At 40.8% G+C, this 25,663-nt stretch overlaps 1 protein-coding gene across 5 annotated transcripts in view; it reads left to right on the top strand.

The window, feature by feature from the left end:
- The window catches only part of mdga2a (MAM domain containing glycosylphosphatidylinositol anchor 2a), a 227,375-nt gene that overhangs the window by 138,425 nt on the left and 63,287 nt on the right, over positions 1-25,663 (top strand). For 3 of the 5 annotated variants that reach the window (XM_064329795.1, XM_064329784.1, XM_064329812.1), the window contains exons 8-9: positions 4,473-4,793; positions 21,314-21,583. In XM_064329795.1, coding sequence (XP_064185865.1) covers positions 4,473-4,793; positions 21,314-21,583 — 591 coding nt within the window. The remainder of the gene's footprint in view (positions 1-4,472; positions 4,794-21,313; positions 21,584-25,663) is intronic. The other 2 variants (XM_064329804.1, XM_064329813.1) reach the window with 1 other exon arrangement.

Consider the following 25,663-nt stretch of genomic DNA (forward strand, 5'->3'; position numbering starts at 1 on the left):
ATATTTTCCCAGAATCCTTTGTTTTTAAAAATTACATTGTTCTAAATACATCAGCTTGATCTTGATCCAAATCATTCAGTTGTTCAGGAAAATCCAAACCAAAGACAATGTCTGAAAATGATGGGGCTTCATTGTACAGTCAAATTATATTTCCTTGGATAGTTTATTCCCAATGATATTGTTCAAAACCAATTAGGCAGTGTCCACATATTGAAATCCACATACTGTATCTGTGTCAACCTATAATGGTAACAGCTCTGCATGTACTAAGGCTTGTTTTCTGTGAAGACATTACATCATTAGGAAGCCACTGGGGTGTCTGGTGGCAGAACGCTTCGCGAAAATGTCCCACGCATGCATTCCAAAAGGAATCATTAGCGAATATGCGTTGTGCAGCAGCACAAATGTCATAACTCTTGTGCTCCAGTAATGAAATAAGTCGACCCCTAGAATATTTATTGCCTTGCAATCTGCTTGTGGATCTCTCTCCCAATTCCGCATTACAGATTGTCTTCCCCATCCTCGTGTGCGTCTCCAGGGGCATGCTCATAATCCAAATGATCACTTTGCCATTGCCATTACTCTCACACGTTATATTACTCCTGCCCAATTTCATCTTCACAGGACTCTCTCATGGTAATAAGCCAAGTTGACTAGTGTACAAAATGATTAAATGATCCCTGGTTTATAAATCAACACACTCAAGAAAACAGAGGAGAATAATAGTGGTAGTGAAAGGCAGACAAGGGCAGGATTCCGGGGGAATTTTAAGTCTGCTTAACTCATCAGCTGGTTGCCATCCCTGACATTTTGCCTTTCGAGCATCCACCCCGCTGCACTACATCTGGGCTAACCCCAGAAGCCATTGCTGTACAGGACTAATCATTATAGAAATTTACCTTTAGCCCATGCAGCAGGCCCCCTGAGAGAAAATGAATCACCCTTTCATGTGAAAAGTCAGCATGTGTGGAACAAAGATGTAATCCGGATGTCAGCATTGAATATGTGGAACATGGATTCACTGTAGGATTCTGGGTCAACTTTGGAGGGAACAAGGTTGTCCAACCTTACAGTGGCTTCTATTTTTACTCAGGACCATCATCTCTGATATATCTATGTTAATGCAAGAGACCAAAACTTGGTTTTCTGTAGGGCTGCCCCCGAACAAAGATTTTCCTAGATGACTAGTAGTCGTTAGTTCAAGCCATTAGTCGACTACTCGACGCACGTTTATGATATTAATTTAATTATTTAAATATATATATATATATATATATATATATATATATATATATATATATATATTTTTTTTTTTTTTGGGCATCAGAAAATGGTTTGAGTTCCAGGGCTGAGAAAGAATGTTATAAGTGACATGGTTAACACTGTGCTACATTACAGAGAAATACAAAACCGTAAAAACGAGCTTTTAAAATACAAATTTTAGAAGTGCATGCACGAAGCGAGCCGCCTGTTAACGACAATGGTAACGGCAAAAGCGGTAATGATTCTGAATGTGTTGGAACAGCCAGCAAGGAGACTGAACATTTTGTTAATTTTTTCAACATGGTATAACATCACACAACTTATGAACTTGTAACACCAACACAATAACTTATTAAACAAATGATAAATAAAAAAACAGCCTTCTTTTTAAAATGTAGCCTAAATAAATATAAATTACATAAACAAACAAATAAATAAATATTCAGCAAACTGAAACACTTAAATGAGAAATATCAGTAAGTAGTAATATAAGTAGCCTCAACATGGAATGAAAACTTTCGATTTTTTTTAGGGCAGAATGCAAACATAAATGTTAACACATTAACACAATTAACGGCAGCAGTGAGTTGGCGGTGTATGATTCGTTTCATGTTTATGGCCCTGACTTTGAAATGGCTATCGAGTCAGATAAATAGAGTACATGGCCATAGCCCTAACTTCCGTGTCATTTGTGGAATAGACGGCCGTGCAGAAGATTACAGTGTTTTCGATTCGTTCTACTACCACGTTAAGCGCACACATGCTTTGTACACGGTGAGTGGACGTCCGCCAGCAAACCGGACTCCAGGGACCGAACTGCTATGAGCCAGAGAGTAAAAAACACCTACGTTGCAAACACATCTTTGCATGCAGAGTTTGCATGTCACTTTCTTGGGGTCGTCCTTTACACGCTCGAAATGATCCCACACTTTCCTGCCCGACATAGTCTAATAACTTTTTAAGGACAAGGTGCAGCTCCCGAATGGAGTTTGAGGTTTTTTTTTATTTTTACTTTTTCCCTGCGACTAACCGACCAATGAAAACTTGGTCGACTAAGACTCTTCTGATCGACTGATGGTTTGGTTGACTATTAGGACGCAGCCCTAGTTTTCTGAGTGATATAAAATGTGTTCATGAGAAAGGATAATACTTGGTAGCTCTTATGATGGTCAACTAATGACATGAGAGCATTCAGCCACAATGGCACAGTAAGATTTCAGCATTAGAATATGAATAAGTAAGAGCTCATTTCTGAAGAAATGTCTCTTGGGCTTCTTTCCTTGACATAGTGAAGAAATGATTATTTATTTATTCATTTAACAGCTTGCTTAGTGGTGTACCTGTTGCCTGGCAGCCACCAATTAGGTAAGAGCTTCTGCTTGGGCCCCAGACAGTGAGATGCTCTTAGTCACAGCGGGAGAGGGGATCTGAGTACTCTCTCCAAGGTGAAGTCATTCTGTTCCCCAGCAGGGTGAGGATGCTTGAGCTCCACTGACATGGTTGTGGAGAGACCCCAGCTAAGAGGGACCATGCTTTTTAGATGGACAAAATATTTAAGTTATGGTTTCAATAGGTTTGATTGTCATGTTATGCCGTCAAGAATTATCATGTGTTAAATGTATCTACTGGCATTTTTAATGATTCTAATTATAAAAATCATGGATTGTTTGGTGGGTTGCTCATCCATACAGTTCATTATAAAAACAGAAATAATTTGACTTCACTGGCTGTATTTTTACACCACTGTTTAGCTTGCTGAATAGTTAAAGTATATACTGTAACTGTGTTGTTTGCTAGCTTGCCACCTTGCCGCCTTACACAAAGTGAAAACATTTCATGGCGCCATAATGTAGGAAAAAATGACTATGTATGCCATAATGCTCACAGGTAATGTGGATAACGTTATAAAGCACATATCTTTTCTTACTGCAAGCTGGAGTGGTGACAAGTGGAAACAAGCCTGCAAACAATCTGCCAAAACCTTCATCTAAATCTGTCAGATTTACGGAATGCTATCCAGAATCCCAGTACACCAAGCCATTGACATCATTTGTGCATTTGTGCTTCTCAGTACAGCAAAGACTTCTTGCATTCGGAAAGCTACATGCAAGACAACACTTTGAGTGCTAGAGACACTGAAAAAACTGGTCTAGTGCTTATTTACCAAGCTTTGCCACTTAATGTTCCCATGTTGATTCACAGTAACCAGTGCAGAATGGAATTTGATCATCCCTAAGCCTCGTAATGATGTGCCCGTTTTTCTAGACCAGGTTTCTTTGATTGGCCCGCCTCTCTTAATGTTTGATTTGAATGGCACTGATTTAGATCTATCCTATGGCTGTTCTTTAAACTGCTGCTTGCTCACAGCCTATTGTACCAGACCCTCTGAGAGCCAGCATTCATTCTAAAGCTCATTCATAAAGCTCCCCGTCATTTTGCAACATGGGCTAAGGGATCACCAGCCCCATTATGCACTAGGGCAGCAGGGAGCAGGGGATTCCACCATCATTAGAGTGAGCTGAGCCTATTCCCTGCAGGACTCCCTGGAATACATTAGCAGAAATTAATTTAGTAATTTCCTACTGGAAATTATTTTGTTGCATTGTAGGTTTGTTCCCTTTTTCCCAAGAAAAGTTGGATTAGAGCAGTGGTCGGTTGGAGCTGTGCATCCAAGTGTTCAACATAAATTTAATAGAGAGTGGGGATTCTCTGCAGAGACAGGGTAGACTTTATCTTCTGGGAGCAGGCAAGGCAAGTAAACAAGTAAACTAAAACTAGACAAAAACTGGACATGATCAGAGGCTATCCACTATCAGGTATCCGTGGCTGTACTGAACACCTCACTATAAACATGCAGTTTTTTGTTGTGAAGAAAGAAAAATGCAACTGGGTGTATTGAAATACTGAGCTGAGGATGTATGTGATATCCTGCTGATCCACCCTATCCTAACTTTTGCACAAAACTCTCATCCTGGGAGGGACCAGTCTTAATGTTCAGTAGGCTTTGTATTTCACCGAATAAACACATTATAACTGGAATGACCAGTGTTCCAGGGTACATTTGGAGGTTGACTCACTAATGTAGAGATGGCCCTCAGGACTGGAGGCATAGGTAATTAGCTGGTTGATTTCCTAATAGCAGCAGAGGGGGTCCTTGAGCCAGCCACCCCTTTAATCCAGTTTTTGCACTTGCTAGAGCCCCATATCAGTCCCCCCCCTGTTTTTCTCTTCCTTAGTTCCCCCGAACCTGACAGTTCCACGTGGGAAGTCACCCCTGGTGACCCAGGAGGGCGATACGGTGGAGCTTCAGTGCCTTGTTTCAGGGAAGCCCAAGCCCATCATCCTGTGGTCTCGGGCCGACAAAGAGGCCCCTATGCCGGATGGGAACATGCAGACGGAGAGCTATGACGGCATCCTGCGCATCGTCAACGTCTCCAGGGAGATGACCGGATCCTACCGCTGCCAGACCAGTCAGTACAACGGCTTCAACGTCAAGCCCCGGGAGGCCATTGTGGAGCTCATAGTGCAGTGTGAGTACCTGGGTGGGGGGCACAAGGTCTGTGGGTTTGAATCCATGACATCAGAACCGGCAGTCCTGACATTGTGCATTTGTTATGATGAGTTACAGAGAAAAAAAGATAATGGAATTTTTTAAATGGAAGTTCCCCTCTAACTGATGTCAGGTTAGATGCTGACATCAGATGCAGATGCAGCTCCAGATGCTGGAGTTTGGCATAATAGCAAGGAAATGAATGGGAGTATCTTGGAGATTACTATATATGTTTTTACATTCACAACATTTTTGTATTTCTGTTCTAATTATCTGTGGTGCTGGTTTATAAGAAACGGATAAATACCTCCATCCTTTCTAGAGTCTGCATTTGAATCAAGTGAACGGTCTTAAAAACGTGTCAGCATTGAATTCACACTTTAGCAGTCTAGTTGTATAACATATACTGTGAAAAGGTTCAAAAAGAAACACTACCTATTGTTGTGTAATTTAGAGTCATGATCCTTTCTGTCCCAGTTTTATGAACTGAAATGAACACATACCCTGGACTTTGACACAGCTGAATTTTAAACGGAATGAAAAGGGACACCATAGACTGGAGGCTGTAGACTTCACCACTGACCACGGAAGTGAGGGCCATTTTGTTTGTGTACATCTATACTGGATGCACACATTTGAGGGACATTCAATCAAGCTACGACATATTGTACTTTTTTTTAGCATTTAAAAATCTAATTTAAGCAAGCATTTGTGGATTTATTACACAATGAATTCTAAAGGCCAGGCAATTAAACAGAATGCATATCTCCCCAACTGTTGTAAGTCGCTCTGGATAAGAGCGTCAGCTAAATGCCTATAATGTAAAAAAAATGTAATGTAACTGCCCGTATGTTTTTATATATAGGCGGTAAACCATGCAAATTAGCAGGGAGACTAGTACATGGAGACCCATTATGATCCATTTTTAGGTATTCACACACCACTGAACTAGCGCCATGTTTTGTATGTGTGGCTCGGAAATTATAGTTATGAAACCTGCTGGGATGCTGAGTGTCTGGGGCCAGTTTGTTGAAACACACAGAACGTATTGATCTGGCTGCTACCACCACTGATTCTCCGTCTCATTTACTCTTCAAGCAAGTGGACCTCCCCCCCTCTCAAAGACACTCACACCTCACAGTCGGTCCATAATTTATCTGTACATCGCCTTGCAATTATGCCCCCCTGACAGTAAATGGCAGAATTCTGACAATGCTTTTATACTCAAGTGTGAAGTATCTAACAGAGGGTGAATATATAGCATATACAGTGAGCTCCATAATGTATGGGACAAAGACATGTATGTTTTATTTATTTTTTATTTGGCTCTGCACTCCACAATTTTCAATTTGTAATCAAATAATTCACATACGGTTAAAGTGCACATTCTTAGGTTTTATTTATTGGTATTGGTATGGCTAGTTAATAGCTATACACTTTGATTTCACCAAGTAGAAATTACAGCACTTTATATATGTAACCCCCAATTTCAGGGCAGCATAATGTTTTGGACACATTCATGTTATGTAAATGAAAGTAGTTATTTTTAATACTTTGTCGCATGTCCTTTGAATGCAATGACTGCTTGAAGTATGTCACCCACAGCTGATTATCTTCTCTGATGATGCTCTGCCAGGCCTGTACTGCAGCCATCTTCAGCTCCTGCTTGTTTCGGGGGCTAATTACCTTAAGCTTTCTCTTCACCATATGAAAAACACTTTCAATTGGATTCACATCAGGTGATTGACTTAGCCAGTCAATAATTAGCCAGTTTTGGTGAAACCAGAAAGTGCTGTAATTTCTACACGGTGAAACCAAAATGTATAAATATGGCCTTTTATCAAAGCTGTAAATGTACTCTTTAACCACATATGAATTGTTTGGTTACAAATCAAAAATTGTGGAGTGCAGAGCCAAATGAATAAAAACACGTCTTTATCCAAATCGTTTAAAAGCTCACTGTACATACAACCACACACATGCACGCACGCATGCACGCACACACATTTCATTGGCAAGATGTGACAGCAATGTAGAATACCTGACTCCACCAATGAGGTTAAAGTACGGCTAATATGCGTTGCACTAGTGCCACTTCTAGACATAGGCAAAATAAAAAAAATTATCTTGGGCGCCATCCATATGGAGGGGCGCTAACCATCTGGAGGAGCACCAAACGAAGGAAGAAAAAAATAAAATGACAATCTCGTCCACTACCTCCCCTCCACCCAACACTGTCACAGCGGAACACCCTGAAACAGTTATCCAATAAAGAGCCGAGGCTGAACGTCCAATAGGACGGATGTCAGTAGAAACAGTTTAGCGTCATTCCATTATCTCTTGTTTCCAAGCAACCTTTCTGGGGCTCCCTTGCTCCCTTTGTGCGTTTCAGATACTGTGCATAATCAACAAGTGGAATACTCTGTGTGTTTTATCTGCTTTCTTTATGTCCTGTGTTATTGGCAGGATGAGAAAATATCTCCCTTTTATCTTCAGTATTATGCTCCAGCTGTGTTGATCACCCTCCAGTAACGCTCCAATGTGTGACCCAGTAGAATGGAGAGGCCCGATGGTGATGACTCATACATTCCACATCTATCTACATCACCCAGATGCCTCCTTTTAGAAATGATTCTGTGTTTTCTTTCATTCTAACTGCATTCCGTTTTTCAAAATAAAAGAGGCAGTAAGGCTGGTGATAATCCCTACTCTAAGATCATTAATTGTGAAGGGTCTGGGCACATATGTGTGCCACTGAATGACGTGGGCTCATTCTGTGACAGCTGAACCGTGCTTGCACGGGGAGGGCGGGAAGGAGGTAGGGAGAGAGAAACACAGAGAGAGAAAGGGAAATAGTTAACAGTGTGATAGAGGGAGAAGACGGGGAGAGGGAGGGGGTGACCACTTGGGAAAGCAAGAGGTCTTGCCTCTCGATTACCTCTGGATTTTCCTTGAAATTAAACCCCCAAAATGCCATTACTCTGTTATATTGGCGACGGAATAGGAAAAGAGGCTCTATTCCCCCCCTCCCCCCCTCCCCCACCACCACACCCAACCCCACCCCACCCTTACTCATTCAGCAGAGTAACTACTCTAATGCTTAAGCACCATCTGTTAACACAACCCCCACCACTTTAGCTTTTTGTGCTGTGTGTTTTCATGCACTATTTAATCATTTCCTCTTTCTCAGTGGATCATCTTATCTTTATTCCTGCCCTCTGTTCTGGGCCCCAGAAGAATGGGCTAAGTTGTACAGCCACTTAATGTTCCACAGCTGCACGGCCGGCGGTGGCTATGGGCAGGGATGGGCCCACCAAACGTGCGTCTTGCCCACCCAATCAAAAGTTAAGAAAAAAAAAAAAATAATTTTTTTTTGTGTTCAGCCAATGAAAAATAGCACAAAAAATACCAGTACCGTTTCTAACTTCTGATTGGATGGGCAGCCTACAGCCCGCCTCCAACGGGTTGAAACAGCTAGTTTCTCTTAATTAGCGGTATTAATGTGACGAGAAGCGCTTTGTCATTTGAATGCATAACACACAATTCCTCGCGCCCACACCCACCAGCACCCCCCCATCCACCCCCTTCCCCCCCCCCGGTCGACAGCATCCAACAGCACCCCCCCCCCCCACCCCGCCTGGGCGACCACACAGGGTGACACCAACCCTAGTTACCCCACTGCACCCAAGTTGCCCACCTATTATTTCTACCAGCCCACCCTAATATAGCAGACTAAAACCGACCCTGCACAGCTGAACAGGATTTGGTCACATGTTGAGTTTTAAGTCTTTAAGAAGGACAGTGCAGCAGGAAACAAAGATAATTGACATTGGTGTATACAGTACATATATTAATCAGTGACCGGTGTTCCATGAATGCTTAACTGCTGTCAGATTAATGCATTTCAGTTCATCACCAGTGTCTGCTACTTGGAGTTACACTGAGATATGAGCAAGCAGAATTTTTTTTTCCTTTTTCTCTTCATTACATTACATTACATTACATTACAGGCATTTGGCAGACGCTCTTATCCAGAGCGACGTACAACAAAGTGTATAACCATAACCAGGAACAAGTATGACGAAACCCCTAGAGAGAAGTACCGGTCCAAGTACAGGGAACAACCGCGTAGTTCAACTTGGACCCTGATGGTTAAACTGATTAACACTAACAACGAGAACGGCAACAACGCAATCTATGGAAAAATAAAAATAAATAAAAAATCTTCCTCTCTCTCTTATGTTATTACATACTGTTCACAGTTTGTTCTGTAAACATCTGCATTGCAAATTTTCACATTAAAGGTTTATAATTGGATGTAGCAGATTGAAAGATGAGGCCCTCTCAGTTTCTAGATTAATGGCTGTGGATTGCCTTGATCTTGCTCCTAAATTAAGAAGTTGTTTGAATTGGATGTCGCCTGTGCAGTTCTGCACAATCGATACTTCCCATTTTCTCATACAAGCGTGGCCCCTTTCCGCACAAGTGTGGACAAAGCGCACGTTGCTGTTGCAATCCCAGCTGTACTTTCATTGTAACATCAATATAATCAATGAAAAGGATGGATTGCAGGTCAGACTGTTCAGTCTTAACTGACTGTTAGTTAATTAAAAAAGAGCAACAATTGAAGAGCATTGCAGCACAAGCCGTGCCATAACACAGTCCTTTACCATGCCTGAGGGTGTAGCGGTCATATGTTTGACATGTCATGTTTAACACACGGGTGAAAACACCCAACACGGGCGAAAACCGCTTCAAGGAAACGAGTGATGGCATGCACCTCCCTGTTGCTCTCATTATTACAGAAAATTGTGAGGTCAAAGGTTAGGGATTAAGTTACAAGAGAGGAAAGTGTGTTTTCTGGATGACTCCGAGTAGCACTGTTGACATGAAAAATGCTGAGACTGTGATTGGGTTTATGATAAGTGCTCCTTGTAGACATCCACTCAAAGTGATGGAATGGCCCCAACAGCAATGGAGTCTCCCACTTCATTTGTCTAGCTTTATAGCAGCCAAAATGGCAAAACAATAATAAATGGAGCCATAGTAACCTGAGTGCTTTTTTTGTGTTTATTTAAGAGAAAGAAAGATTTATCACAGACACAGATAATACTCATTTATAAATATACACAGATAATATACATGCATTTATGGAAATTCCAGTGATGGAGAAGTGAAGATTCTACATAGTAAAAGAGAGAATGTAGCAAAAAAAGAAAAAAAACTAAGCCCAGGTGAATTGATGATAATTAAAAAGGACGAGCACTAATAGAGAGGCCACTGATAAACAGACACAGAGTGTTCACAGGTAATGCATTTGAACCCAATTAACTCTGCTTCAGTGGGCTCCTCTGTCTCTCTATAGAGGATGCCATGTAGCCAGACTTCTGGATAGAAGGGTTAATCACATTTATTGGCCAGGCATTTCAGCGCAAAGCAGATGGATACTCTGTTACATGATGAGCAGTTCTGCTGGATCAACCCCCACCCCCTACCCCCTGCTCTGGAGTCGAGCTGAGATAAGAGGATCGTGACCAAGCCAATGGGTTCACTGTTATCCCAGCTCATCACCAGATATGGCCAGCTGACTGGAGACTCGTTATCATGTGCAAAGGTCAAGTGCTGCACTTGTTATGTTTCTACCAGATGCCAATGGTGTGCAGGCATAAATAATGCAGTAATAAAAAAAGAATGTCAGGAAAGACCCCTGAATTCTGTCAAAACTGCCTGATCCAGTATTTCTCCTGGTCTGGTCAAAAATACTGGTCTGTTTTTCCTGGGTTTCCCCCCCTCTGCCTAAATATGGCATTCCCCCCAAAGATTTATACTAAATATGAGTCTTCTTTCTCAGATTTAACAGACATGCTAAATAAACAATTTTGTTTATATTTTCAGATTTAACAAATCTCAAAATATACAGGCTAAATATACAACTTAAATGTTAATTCTGATTTTGAAAAAATAAATATTTAATAAAAGAAAATCAAATATTGATATTTAGGTTGTATATATATATATATATATATATACACACACACACATATATATATATACTTACTTCTGGTCCCCAGGTTTTCAACATTAGCTGGCATCCCAACTCAATGAGCTAGCTAGAAGCTCTAGTTTCAATGGATCAAGTTTGTTTCAATGGTCTTGCTATCTTAAGAAGTTAAAAACTGGCAGTTTAGCAAGAAGTTAACAACAGGTCAGTATGCTAGATAGTTAGTTAGCTAGGTAGCTAGGTAACCTACAGCGGCATTCACAGATGCTATATAGCTATATGGTTAGTCACATCAGGCATGTTGTATGATTATATCATAACTGTGTGAACCTAAATAGCCCGTGCCAAACAGAAAGTCATAATAGCCCTTGTAATGTTAAGTTTCACAGCCTCGCTAGAAGATCGTCAAGTACAAAGCCAGCCATTTCTCCTCCTCTCTCTATTGGATACCAGTTACCAAGGGGCAGGGCGAAAATATTTAAATATTCAATTTCAATGTCCACCTACAGTTTATTACAAACTAGCTACCGAGCAGAGGTGGGAAATGAATGTGGTGAAAGTGCAAATGGATGAGTGAGGCTTTGTGAACAACAAAATGGGTGGAGCTGACATGCTCTGTTGATGACTCTCTAATCGTAAGGTTAGTTTGTGAGAAGAGTAAGTTTATCTGATAGGGGTATATGAGTCATTGATTGACTGCATATGGTTACACCAGCCACAATCGGGATAATGATGCCTCTGAAGGCCCCTACAGCCTGTTAAGTCATTGGCTTGAGAGAAACTATTTCTTCCAGTCATAACATCTTTGGCAAAATCAGGGGGACAAATATTTTACTGGGATCTTAATGTAATTGCAATCCTGATGTTCACAAAATACCCAAACCCCCCTTCCAGACAACCCCTGCCATCAGATAAAGTGTGAGTGGGAGACCAGTCTAGATCCAGCTGTTCCTCTCTGAAAGGTAGCAATTATCTCCATATTTTGATTTACTGCAATAATTCCCCCCCCCCCCCCCAAAAAAAGAAAGGAAAAAAAAATGTAATTAAAAGGATTATGAGCTGCACTGATCCAAACAGCTTGGTGAAGAAGCACCACTGCAGAGTTTAATGATCGCTTGAAACATGGGTGCTTCATTTGAAAGGGAAAGGGAGAAAAGCATATTAAATGCTCAGATTTATATTAGCTGCTTGAAATGAATCTTCCCCCTCACCATTACCCTCTTTACCAGGAGACAATAAATAATAGCTGAATTCTGCGGCACAAAATTGGAATAAGGGCCACATAATTATCGGCTTTGTGATTAAGTGGGGTGAGGGGAGGAAGTCGCATGAGCAGGGGATGACGATTCCCGCTTGTCCCCAGTAACGGGCTCCGTCACAGAACTGTTTTAAATCCCCACTGTTCGTTAAGCATGGCATTCAAAGCTGGCTCCCAGCCTAATTAGCAGGGAGCTAATTTATCCCCACTAGTATTCATTTATGTAGATTTGTAGAGAATACTTACTTTTTAAAAACGCAGCTATTCAAAGCGACATCATCCGAGCGTGCAGTGCAAGAAGACTCGAAAGTTTTCAGCTGCAGAAGTCCTCAAATGCAGCCCGGATAACCATAATGCCTAAAAAAATCTGTGGAGCCTTCTCTTTACATGCTGGAAGTTCAAATAACTGTACAATCTTAGCCTTTGATGTTGAGTTGTTTAGCGGCTCCATTTATTAATGCATGTTCAGAACAAGCAACGTGATGTTCGGAACAAGACGAGATGATAAGTGCTTCTTTGTGTTGCGAGCGCACCAAGACATGTCCTTCCTGAAAGCACCGTCATCTTTATAATGTACAGAGCTTAAGTGAGGCATCAAGCCAGGAGCCGTTTCGGAACAAAGAGTGCATCTTCAGCACACAGGAACAAACAGTGCGAAAAGTAGGACGACCCACAGTAAAACGCTGCCCTTTGTGCAACACACCGCCGCAGGGCTTCACCACTCCACCATGTTCCACCTCCAAAAAAAAAACTAAGCATCTCCTCAGATGAGCTTATTTTTCTCCCATCCCAACCTAGTTTCCTGTCACCCGCCTCCCAGCCCCCCCCCCCCCAAATTAAAGAAAATTTGACTGCAATTTGGCTTTGACACAAAACTGCCACTTTTTAATATTCACAGGCAGCTTATTGCCTGGTCTCATGCCTCCCATGTGTCAAGTGGTTGACTGCAGAGATGCAAATAGGCGAGGCCAAATTGAGGCACCTGCTCTTCCTACATTAAGTATTTTTCTTTCCTTGCCCCCCTCTCTGCATCAGAAGCATTGTTGTATCTCATATAGGGTGAATTACAAGGTCATCGTGAGAATATGCATATACTGTATGTCATAAGAGATTCAACAATAAAGGCATAGCCAAAAATGATGAATGCATAAAATAATGAATGAATAAATGCGCATTCAAGCTGTAACCTAAAAAATCAATATTTTCATTTTGTTATTTTAAAATAGTACTCATTCACATTATTATTGTTTTATTACAGACATATTTCTTTGCATAAATTGTTTATTTTATTGAGAAACCTCCTTTAAGTAATACCAGAATGCTTTGTGTTACGTTACGTTTTACGTCAGATCATCTTTGATGAAGATGTAAAATGGGCTTTGCAAGCTACGGAGCAATAGTTTTTGACCGTGTCTACGAACAAGCCTGAATATTGTGAATAACGTGTCCTCAGTATTGTTTGTATTGTTTTATTTTGATCGCATTATTTTATAAGTAAAACGTAAAACAAACAAATGACTCTGAATGTTTTATCATGTGTATCACTGGTTGTAACTAGCTTCAAAGCTCTAGTGGCTGCATTGGTTCGGAGTGCCACTACACAAGCTTATACCAATACAAACTTATACTGAGTCAGTATACGTTGAACTGCCACATCCCGTTATTTCAGTCATCAAATATGGGAACTGGAGAGCAAAGGAAAACTGCACAGATAAGAGTCACAGTTATTAGGTTTTGCAGGTGAGGGGCCTCGCACAGGAGCAGATGAAAACTGCTATCCCCTCGATCACACTTAATATGAGCCCCCGACGCCCACCCTAACCCAACCCCCCCACCCACACCCACCCAAACCCAACCTCCCCTCTCCCACCTCCCCACCGCTTTGTCATGGATGGCACGTTTACTTTGAGCCATAAACGGCTGGAAGAAATTGGCAGTAAAAGTCATTAAGTCATAATGCAGTTTGAAAAACAATTGTGCTCCTGCATGTCTCCCACAAATGGACTATGATTGAGAGTCGCTGCCTGTTGCACCACAAAATAGGCCCGGGTTTACTGATATAATGCCCATACCTGAGATGCACGGATGCAGTTGCTGCTATTGCTGCTGCTGATAAACCACTGTAAGCTGTTGTATGCCAATTGCAGTTCAGGAGCACATATTGTGTCTGTTTAATGCACTGCTATTCCTAGGGTTGGGTGCAGGTTTTTTTTTTCTTTAAGATTCTTGTTACAGCAGCTTTCTTTGTTGGGTGCCCTGTTCTTAGGGGAGTTGCAGATGAGAAATAGTAAACGCCATAGTGTGCTAAAGCTCCAGGGAGACTAGAAAAATACATGGATAAATCATGAAGAAATGAAAAAAAATCCTTCATGATTTACCCATCCTACTTATGTGTTTCAACGTAATGCGCAGTACAGTTTTAAAGGACACCTGAGGGGGTAAACAAGGTAAACAAAACTATCTCCCTTATAGGTTTCAGTCATTCAACTGGTCAAAATATTAATGTATGTTAATGTATTATTTCTTGGTTCATGCTACTGCAAAATTATGCAGCCATTCCAACATTTTCAATGCATTTTAACCTAGGTGTAATATGAGCAAGGCTCAAAATGTCTAATGCCAAAGTAAGCAGCTACTTAGAAATGGGCTCTGTGGCACACACTGTGTAATTTGGTTGGGTGCTGTGCTAATAGACATAATCAAATACTAGTTTTGATAAATGGTGTATTTGCAGTAGTATCACAGGCAACCTCTAAACTTAGGATATGTCTGAATGATGACTTGGAAAGTCTGTCATGGGGTCTTGTTTGTAATATAACTATTCTCTCACTAATTTAATTAGAGGTTTTAAGGAGGTGGTGGGGGTATGTAAGAAATCATTTGTTATTTTAGGTGATATTAAAATCATGGTAATTGAAAGGCAGTGTTCACCTTTAAAACATCTCAGGACCAGAGTGCCCCCCCCCCTCCCCCTCCCCTTCCCTCGCACCAGGCCAGCCTGACACGTTGTCTTATTGTGGCCTATTGTTAGTTGATTTATGTCAAAGATAGTGCTGTAAACACACCTTAATTAGCGCGCTCCCTGTACCCAGTCACCGAGTTCTCCTTTCCCAGCCGGCTACAGGGGTTGTTGGAGTGAATCACGCTGTCAATAATCAGTCACCACACTGTGACACTCGCCTTCTATCCCCAGCTATTTTTAACCTTCATTTTGTGCCTGCTCACCAAGACTTGCATTTTAATTCCAGTCGCCTTTCTGCCGACGACGGCCATGGTGACAGCATTTGCATATTTCAAAGCATTAGCTTCCCGTGTCTGCTGGGAGGGACTAGAGTGCTGTGGATTAGGGGCGCAAGGACCAAAATGATTGCAACCCCCGTCAGGCCTGGTTACTGGGATGTCAGCGTGACTCTGTAGGGAAGTGTTGTCACAGAAAAAATGGGGGGAGAGGATTTGAGGAGGTTGGAGGGGCCGGGGGTCGTAGAGGACATTAGTGGTCCAGATGGTGCTGCATGGCATCCTGTCATACTACTAGGCCTGGAAATAACCTTTTTAACTTAGTCTGCCATGAAACTATACCACTGTCAGCCAATCATAGCAGTTGTTTGCATACCATGCCAAGAAAGGTGGCCTCAATCCCCCATTTTGTGAGTAGCGCCCACCACCACAAAGTAATTGAGTAAACAAACAGAAAAAATTATTTAATGAATACTACCCTTGCATGTGTTGGTATCTGCATTGGCAGCATAGTGAACAGGAGGAAGAACACAGGAGTAATGGCAGACATTATTCACAGTACCAGTTGAATGCAATTTAATTTTACAAATATCTTTACTCTGACCCTGGCTGGCTCAACCCCTGCCTCTCTTGACAAGTGCAAATTTGAAATAGTGCAGTTTAGCCTCAGATCACTGAAGGGCTAATTATTAATCTTCTAGCTTGCAGCATTCTGCCATCTGGCTCCCACACTTGCCAAAGAGTTTAGATGGAGGAGCGGAGAAGAGGAACATGGGAACAGCTGCAGGCTGTAGCTTCTCAGCTCTGGATGTAGAGAAGGCGAAAGCATTGTAATCGCTGCTCTAACTCATACTTCTGCTTTGGGAATGCAAGACTTTTCAAAGAACATATAAACATGAAGCTTCAACTCACAGCTCAAGGTTAACACGCACGCAGTCTCACACAGAGGCTAACTTGATTAATGATCGACTACTTGCCGTTCTCACATTTTAAAGAAAAATTTCTTTGCATGAACAATTCCACTGCCAAAATCTCACCAACTTTTCACTGTTGTAAGCGCACTTTTGAAGCAAGGACGCTGCTCCCAGGACCTGATAAAGCAGCCAATCAGTGGCCAAGCATTGTAAAGGACTTCCCCATCTTCAAAACACCCAGCTTGACTGTTTCCCCCATACAGAGACATTATTTCATTGTTGCTTTAGTTTTATTTTGTGTAACCTTTATTTAACTGTAGGTTAAAAATGTAGTAGTCGTGTCATAGTCATGCAGTAGCATATATCATGAGGGATATTTTTCATGTGGCATACTGTATGCAAATACATGTTGTGTACAGTATATTATATTACTGCATTATTATGTCATTTGTATATTTTGCATAAAACTGTAACACAGCTCTTGTGAATTCATAGCACATCAGCCTGCTGTCTTGCTATCATTTGGATTAATGTCTCCAATGCTATTCATCTGTCAACAGGATTTATATCCTTTCCCAGTGATTGCATCGCACAAAAAAGAGCAAGCAACAAACAGGCCTTCAGTCCTGGAAAATTATATCTGAATGACAGAGGATGTAGATCCAGATTCAAAGTCAGTCACAAGGGCTCTGTACTAATCAATATTTTCTCCTGCTAAAGAAAAATGACATTTGCATGTATTACAACTTTGTTATTATATATTTTAATGCTGCTTATGGGTAAACGTACTGGCAAAAAAAAAAAAATCAATTCAGTGAATTTGGCCCTCAGTGAAGCCTTTTACTCTGAGGATGCTATGATGGTGCGTGTCTGAACTGATTAATTACCTGAACAGATGCTTCGCAGATCCTGATCAATGTTTAAAGTGTGTCCTATTAACAGAAAGTGATTACCATTAATCATATCAGATTACTCATTAGTCACTTGATCTCACCGAATCCAGGTAGATTTCAAGATTGATGTGAACAACATTGAATGAGTAAACCAATTTGTATGATATGTAAGGCTGTGATGTGATGTGTTATCCCCCCACCTCCCATTGTCTAGAACACCTTAATCCTAATGGGACTGCCCGAGCAACAGTGTTGGCTATGGCAACCTTCCATGGCTTTCTGAAAGCCAGCAAAACCTGTCTGTGCCCACACTGCATCAGAAGCAGGAGATTTGGATGTTTATACAGTAAATTTGAGAGTTAGCTCTCCACAGGGTTTTCGCTTTGGGCTCTGATCTTCATGCTCACACCCTAATCCTCTGAGACTCTGTTCTTCCCAAGTCCCCTCTCCCCTCCCCCCTTTTCCCTACCCAGCATTCCAAAAGCCATGTCTGACACCCACAGTAATTCATTTTTGAGCCATATGCAGAGCTAAATTAAGTAATGCAATGTAGGCTGAAGGTATGATCTACTGAAGAGCTGAAGAGAAGGAGTTTTGTAGGATAGAGAGGTTTAACCACACACAAGTTGCCTTTTCTCTCCTCCTTTGATATTCTGCTTTTGCCATGAATATTTCTTGTAGGCATAAAAATAAAAATAAAAACTTTTGCAAGTAAAACCAAATTTTGTAATCCCACCTTTGAATTCTCACTTTATGACTGAGAGTAGTTGGCTAAAGGGTCTAAACAGTAATAACAGTATACTCTTCATACCTTCAACTAAGACCCAGTCTGTTAAACTGCAATCCTTCTGCTGAATCCCCCTCAGGTTCAGAACAATGATAAAAGCATGCTGCCAAGTAATTTGAAACACTGTTGATAACTCACTAGTCATTCCAATTGTAACTATCAACAATACCCTGCTTAGTGTAGCCGCAAGACACACTTTATCAGCTGTCATTTTTGTTCAGTTCATTTCCCTTGGGTTAGATGTTTTTTTTTTTTTCTAAGCACAGTTTGATAGTTGCCAGGGGTCATAATCAAAGCTAACACTAAACAAGATGGCCTTAGTACAAAGCCTCTGCCCCCTGACAAAATAATGTATGGGATGCCGATCGTGTTGCTCATTATCCTTTGATCATATTTGTTATGTACGTGTCAACTAAACTGCATTATGGCTAAGGCAAAGCCACCGAGCCATGCCTTATTATCTGTCGTATTACCACCTCAGTGTATAGTAATGAATCTTTTGCTTTAGCAGCTGGAAAGCTAGTGAAGTAAACTTTGCATTGTGTAATAACTGCTTTTATAAAGAAATAACAAATTATGAGTCACACAATTCTGTGTAGAGGTCAAAAACCATGGCCTCTACCAACAATCCCTGCCGCCAACAAACATGTATGTATAGAAATATTTGTAGCATAAGCTGTAACTCAAAGTCAGCCACCATCTAAGGCATGAAGCTATTTTCACACTGTTTATGCACTCAGCTCTTAACTGAATATATGTAATTGTATCTATTGTTTTGTAAATGAACATTGGAGTGATGGCTCATGATGGTGATAGTGCAGTTTGTATTTAAATGCTCATGCTTTTGTGGCATTGTAGTGCAAGGATTTAAGGTTTTGTATAGCACTTCATCAGCTCTCCATACTTCTGTTACTGCCGTAAAACTTGATTAGTAACAATGCCTTCCTAAACAGTCAGCATACCAATATGAACACACTTAGTTTGCAAGAGTATCAGTCTTCATCATCCATGCAGGAACATATATGCATGTGTTTTCATTTGAATGATAAATATGAAAGATTAACTGATTTTAAAAAATGGATGGTTGAGGCCTGTTTATCTCACAGCAGTAGGGTGCAATGATTAACACTGATAGCCAGTGTATGAACAATGGCCATCCTCGGGCAGCTTGATCATAGTTACCAAGGTCAAACGGCGTGGGTTGGTTTCGGAGATGTATGGTCTGAAAAGAGCCTTTCTCCACATGAACCATCGCTTGATAAAGCAGACAGAGGCGCCTGATTGACTGTGTGGCGAACTGCAACCACTGTGTTTCGTCCAGAAGCTCCAGTCAATTCTGTGAGGTCCCGTAGTTTCTAGTGATTAGTCTTTGCGATGCTGGTGGATGGAAAAAAAAAACATTAAAAAAAACGTTACTGCTCAGGAGTACTTGTTAAATTTAACCCCTCAAAAATTTGACTGAGATAAATCTCTTTCGGCTCATATAATGTTATGACAAATTAAAAATCTGATCCTATTTAGCATTTCTTTCTCGGTGGAAAGGTTGAATTTCGAGGGTACACAAACCTTGTAACAATGCCAGATACTTGGTTGCATAAGATGATCCGTAGCTTCCTACTTAGAGGGCATTTTTCTTCCGTACGGTGTGGTTTCACTTAATCCAATCTGCTGTTCTGCCACTCACAAGTGCTCTGGACCAAGCTCATATTTTCCTGTACATTTGGAGCGAAAGTCAGAAGCACGAAGCTCAAGATCAGAAGAGCTGTTTGGTTAAGTAGCAGCATTGTCCAGTGTTCAGGAAACACGGCTTTGGATTGGTTAAAATGGGCATGTATACCCCTTTTGCATTGGCACGTTAGCGCTGAGCCATATTCGATCCAAGTATATCCGAACAAAAGGACAGCTCTAATTGCTTTTGAGGTCTATTGGATTCAAGTAACCATACATGTTTGGACATGAGGAGGTGATTTTATTTATGATGCTAGTGTTTTTCTTTTTCTTTTCTTTTTTTAAAAAGAAGCAAATATTTGGCAACACAGGCATGCAGCATTGACCGATGAAGACTATGCAGGTGCTGAATTATCACAAGACAAAAAAAAAAAAAACGGTTGTTAAATTTCACTATTAAATTGTACCTTGCTTTGTGTTTAGCAATATTTGAACTGTTATGCTATCTTCAAGTATGTACATATAGACTAATCTAAAAGAACAAGTTATCAGTTCAATTCAAGAGGAGGTTAAATGTTGTTATGGTAAAAAATTGGGGTCTAATTTTTCATGTCTTTTCTTTGTCATGGTATCCTTAACTAAACAGATTTGCTTCACAGATTTATTTGTTGACTGGGCTGCCTGCATTCATCTGTTCCATGGTTTACTGTTATGTCCTCATCGCAAAATTATGAAGTGGCCATTGATGCCGTAACTGCTAGCTCCCAGCTGAATTTTAAACATGCTAGCACCAGAAAAAAACCAGGGCCATTCATGAATAGGGTCTCTCCCCAGCTCAAATAAAATTTTAAAAACTGTAAGAACTCTAGCTCCAATCCAGAACAGGTCTGGTTCCGCTGGAATGTGCCAGTACAAAAGGATTAATACAGTATGCAAGAGAAACTGAGATCCCATTTTAGAACTGATTGTGGGTATAGGACACTGACTACGGCTCTTCTTCCACATCCTAAGATATATGATTTTAAGGCCGTTTCTGTGTACGCCTTTGTACTGCGTTGATGATAGTTGAAGTCTATGCACTGTAATTGAAGATACTCCTGCTTTACTAAAAAAGACATTTCTTTATATGTTACTGAATGATGTGGAGGGCATGAATAATGTTTTCCCTAGGTGGTTACTGGTATTTTTACATTATTATTTGTATTTTTTCCAACTAAGATTTTGTTATTCCGGTTCCTGAGCTAACTTGCATGGGCAGCTGAAGGAAAAGAATATTACAGAGCATTAGGAGCTCATTACTGCACATATAGTTATCCGCTGTAGATATAGCTGTCTTTTCAGCTAATTGATTAAGCTGGAGCCAGTGTCAGCTTTTGACTGAGTATATTTGGAGTAATTACTGTCAGGATCTTCTAAATGTAGAAAAATGAGGCCTCCAAAATTCCCAAATATCCTTTTAATATTTTATGTTTTGTTATGGATAGATGGCCTTTGGTATGCTTGGATTGGTGTAGAATTGCACAGTATGTTTCGTGAGCTTGTTTTTTGGTTGCTCCAGAGCTGAAGAAGCAATGCAGCCCTATAAACAATTTCTGATTGACCGACTAACTCACTTGTTCACCCAGTCCTGCAGTAATAATGTCTTATCTTCAGAGTTAGCAAGGATAAGCCATGGGAACAGGGCCTATTCAGATCTTATTATAATTCCCAGTAATCATTTTTCGTTCCTCCTTCCCCTACAGATCCACCCACAGTGGAGCCAGTGTTTACGGAAATTCGACAGGGCCTAGCCCGCACCTTTCCCATGAGCTGCAGGGTGCTGCGAGCCCACCCGTCTCGCGTTCTCAAGTATGAGTGGCGGCTGGGCTCAAGGCTGCTAAACGCGGGGCAGTTTGACTCACAAGATGAGACGGAGTACAGCGTGAGGAGCCTGAGCCGGGAGGGCTATGGGGAGTACAGCTGTGACATCATCAACGAGGCCGGAGCAGGTCGCTGCAGCTTCCTTGTTACAGGTAAACGACTTCCTGTTCTCTGACAGATTTGTGGAACACAGAAATTCTGTATTGCTTGCCATGAATACATCGCCTCTCTCTTTCACCAAATAGATAATTATCTTTAGTTCAGCATGCATTGTAACATCATTGCCTCTTCTGTAGCAATTATTGCCTTACTTTAAGTTCATTATCCGTTATAAATCCAGTACATGTAGCTGTAAAAATTGCTAATAGCCAAAGAGAACCCAGTTTGTTTTGGAAAATGCTCCTGTTGAAGTCGGAAATGTGATTTCATTTAAGTCAACTCTGAAATGAGAGACATTTTTTATTTAAACATGTATTGAGTAAAATCCGTGTTAGTGCCTATAGGGTGAAGATGTATAAGCACAGTGCACAAATTATTCGTTAACAAAGGTAAGTATTTTGCCTTTTCACTTGTATTTAGCGTATAGCAATATATTTAAACCCTGAAACACATTCAGACATGACTGCAGTTCAACAGACCAATATGGAATACTTGTGACTGTCTGACTGGCATGAATGCAGCTATTGCTGTATTTTTGAAAGAGACATGATTCCATTAGTCTGCAATATGATGTGACAAAGCTACTGACATAGCTAGCCAGAGCAAAATATGTAGTTGTTTTGTTGGTGGGTGAGTTTTATCATTAAGCTTTGTGTGTGTGGGGTTGAGAATAAGGAGGCATTCTTGATTGTAAACATAGGAGCAAAGGAGGGAAGTAGGTCCTGCATAGCATGCCTTTAAATATACGATATAGCCTAAGCCTAAAACAAGAAAACTGAAATATAACGAATGTTAAGCATACCTAGTTAGTGATTTTAGACATTACTTTGTAATGGCACTTTTGCTTATAACTTTGCCTATCCAGCTCTTGTGGCACTTGCTTACCATGCTAAATGCAGTGCTGTAAGTCACTTTAGCTAAAGTGTCTGCCAAATGACTAAATTGTGACTATAAATTGTCTAACACTGCTACAGCAGTAAACATACTGACAGCTTTTGAAAAATAAAATTCAAAATAGCTGGCCTTACCATCTGCATAGTCTTCCCTTTTCTGACAAAATGAGTTGTATACGCACTGTCGGCACACTTCCAGATTTGCAAGGAGTGATCTTGTCTGTCATGCCACCCTGAGCGTTTAGTGAGGATCGGCAGGCAATTTGTTGCTTTGATTTTGTGCCACTTCATAAGTAGCCCAACCTCTCTCCTCATGCTGGCTTTTTTCCCCCAGAAAGGGACATTTTTTCACTGCCCTTTAATATTCATACATCCCAGATGGCTGATCAGGCAGCACATCCAAAGGAGCAGATATACCTTCTGATAATACTTAAGTTACTCACTGAGATAAACCTACTGATGACACATACAGTGAGCTCCATAACGCTTGGGACAAAGACATATTTTTTTGATTTGGCTCTATACTCCTCAATTTTATATTTGTAATCAGACTACTCACATGTGGTTAAAGTATACATTCTCATTTTATGTGAGGGTTTTTAAAAATACATTTTGGTTTCACCATGTAGAAATCACAATTATAGTTGTCCATTTACATACCCTTAAATAAAAGCTGAATTTGAATTGTTTGATTACAAATCTGAAATTGTGGATTACAGAGCTAAACCAAGAGTAAATACCTGTATATCTTTGTCCCAAACATTATGGAGATCACTGTACGTTACTCACTGATATTTACCTATTGATGACATATAGGTTACTCACTGAGATATAACAAGTGGTGATATATAATATAGGTAACTCACTGAGATATAACGAGTGTTGATATATAATATAGGTTACTCACTGAGATATAACGAGTGGTGATATATAATATAGGTTACTCATTGAGATATAATGAGTGGTGATAGACTGTATAATATAGGTTACTCACTGAGATACACCTAGTGGTGAAATATAGGTTACTCCCTGAGATATACCTACTGATGATGCATAGGTTTCTCACTGAGATATAACTACTAACAGTACATATATTACTGACTTAGATATACCTACTGATGATATATAGATTACTCACTGACAGCCCCCCAGCCATTTATTTTGCATTGATAATGTCCTGCTTTGCACCACAGGCCACAGATAGGATTATGTCACTTTCAACTCTCCCATCTACCTAGCCCAGATTTCAGCCATCTGGACATGGAGGCTGCCAAAGGTGTGGACAGCTTATTTCCTTAGGGATAAGAGGCATCATACAAAAGCATGCTGGAATCTAAGTCATACATTCAGAATACACTAGAGTTAGGATACTTTCACCTTATCCATCATCACCTGTTCACATTAGTTCATTATATATAGCAAAAAGACGTGGTGTTTAATTAAAAGGTTGATAACAGAGGTGAAACCAGAAAACTGCACAGGGGAGAATCCCTCTCTTGGGTGATTTTTGCCTCTGTGTTGATTTGTATGAGTGTCTTCAAAAAAAAAAAAAAAGGAAAAAGAAAAGATTAAACAGGGAACCACAGGTTTTGTGGCCCCATAAATCCAGGGAGGGGACCGGATGCTGGGGTGCTTGTAATCATTCATCAAGGGGTTCAATATTCTGACATGCAAGGGGGAGTGGGCTGTGGACAGGCTTTCTTAGGTCTCAGTGAATAAACAGGTCAAGTTGCTTTCGTGTGCCCAAGCACCAGGTTGTAGGGACATCTGTGGTGTCGCATTCAGAGTGCCCGCTATGATAATGAATGCCTGTCAGGGTGGCTGTTGCACAGGTCTGAGCAATCTGACATGAAATATTCATTAACTGGGTAACTTTGGGGCAATGTGGAATGGGGTGGGGAGAGGTTGGAGCTGTAGCGTCACTGAGAGGCCACTTCTCATCATAATTACCAGAAACTGGGCCTTTTCACTGATGACCTCATACTCTATTATTGGCTTGTGGGCCTCCTCCTGCTTTTTGTATGTGCTTTAACATTTACTGGTGCAGATGAAAGGTCGAGCTGCTCATTCAGAATTTGACCATTTGAACCCCACAGTACACAAACCTATGCCCTTGAGACGATTCCCCTCCGGATAGAGCAATTCCAGACAACGGCACAAGTGACACAGTCCAAGGAAAAAGCAAGCAGATGGCTCAAATCTCATAATTACGCATGACAGCCATTTTTAAGGGTAGTGGATGTACAAAGAGAATTTCCTGTATGCTGTGCCCACAGGCCCCACAAACCGTTCAACGAGACTGAGGGGTGGTTGAGTGGTCTCTGTAATGGTTGTACTTTCAGACGGAGGAGACAGAAACACCTGGGGCATCACACCAGCCGCTTAGGCAGGTCAGGTCCCCAGGACCTCTGACATATCTGCACGCTCAGCTACGGGGGTCGCATTGTCACCTCGCGGCTGTAAGGCCCTGTCTTTTCAGATCTTGTTGTTCCCTTGTGGCTGTGCTTTCCTTCCAACACTGGAAGACATGCTGTCTAGGTAGACACGGGTGGACAAATCATAAATCCATGTGGTATTCCTCTGGGCTGCCGAGCCACAAAATGATGTCGTTTAGCCAAAATTTTGATAGATCAGATGGACACAGGTAACTGATTTACCTGTGTGTGTGTGTGTGTGTGTGTGTTATTACAAGGGAATGCTTGAGGTAGCATTTTGTTTTCAGACATAGGCACAGTTAAATTATATGCAGTTTTTGTGCAACACAGCTATCTATCCAAATAAAAATAGAGATTGCTATGCATAAAAACTCTAGTATAAATCAGGGTTGCTTGAAATGTCTGAGTAGTGATAGCCATCAACCAGTACTCTTAGTATAGATATTGCTGCACTAGTGGCTTTGCTCTTATTGTGCAGAAAACTGCCAAGTTGTATAGTAAATGCATAACATTCAGACTTTAAAAAAGCACCAATCCGATCATTTTGATTCTGAGGGGTAATAAATGACAAAATCCTTGTGAGGAAAATATATACAAGGAAATCTGATAAAACAGGGACTCAATCTCTGCTGTTATTTTCTGCTTACTTTGTTCACCACAGTAATTCTAAAGTAAAATGATCTTTATCTTCAATAAATTCAGTCGTCATAATATTGAAATATTAATAATCCTAATAATCCATTTT

Source organism: Anguilla rostrata, chromosome 1 (genome assembly GCF_018555375.3).
Source record: "Anguilla rostrata isolate EN2019 chromosome 1, ASM1855537v3, whole genome shotgun sequence".
Taxonomy (NCBI): Eukaryota; Metazoa; Chordata; class Actinopteri; order Anguilliformes; family Anguillidae; genus Anguilla; species Anguilla rostrata.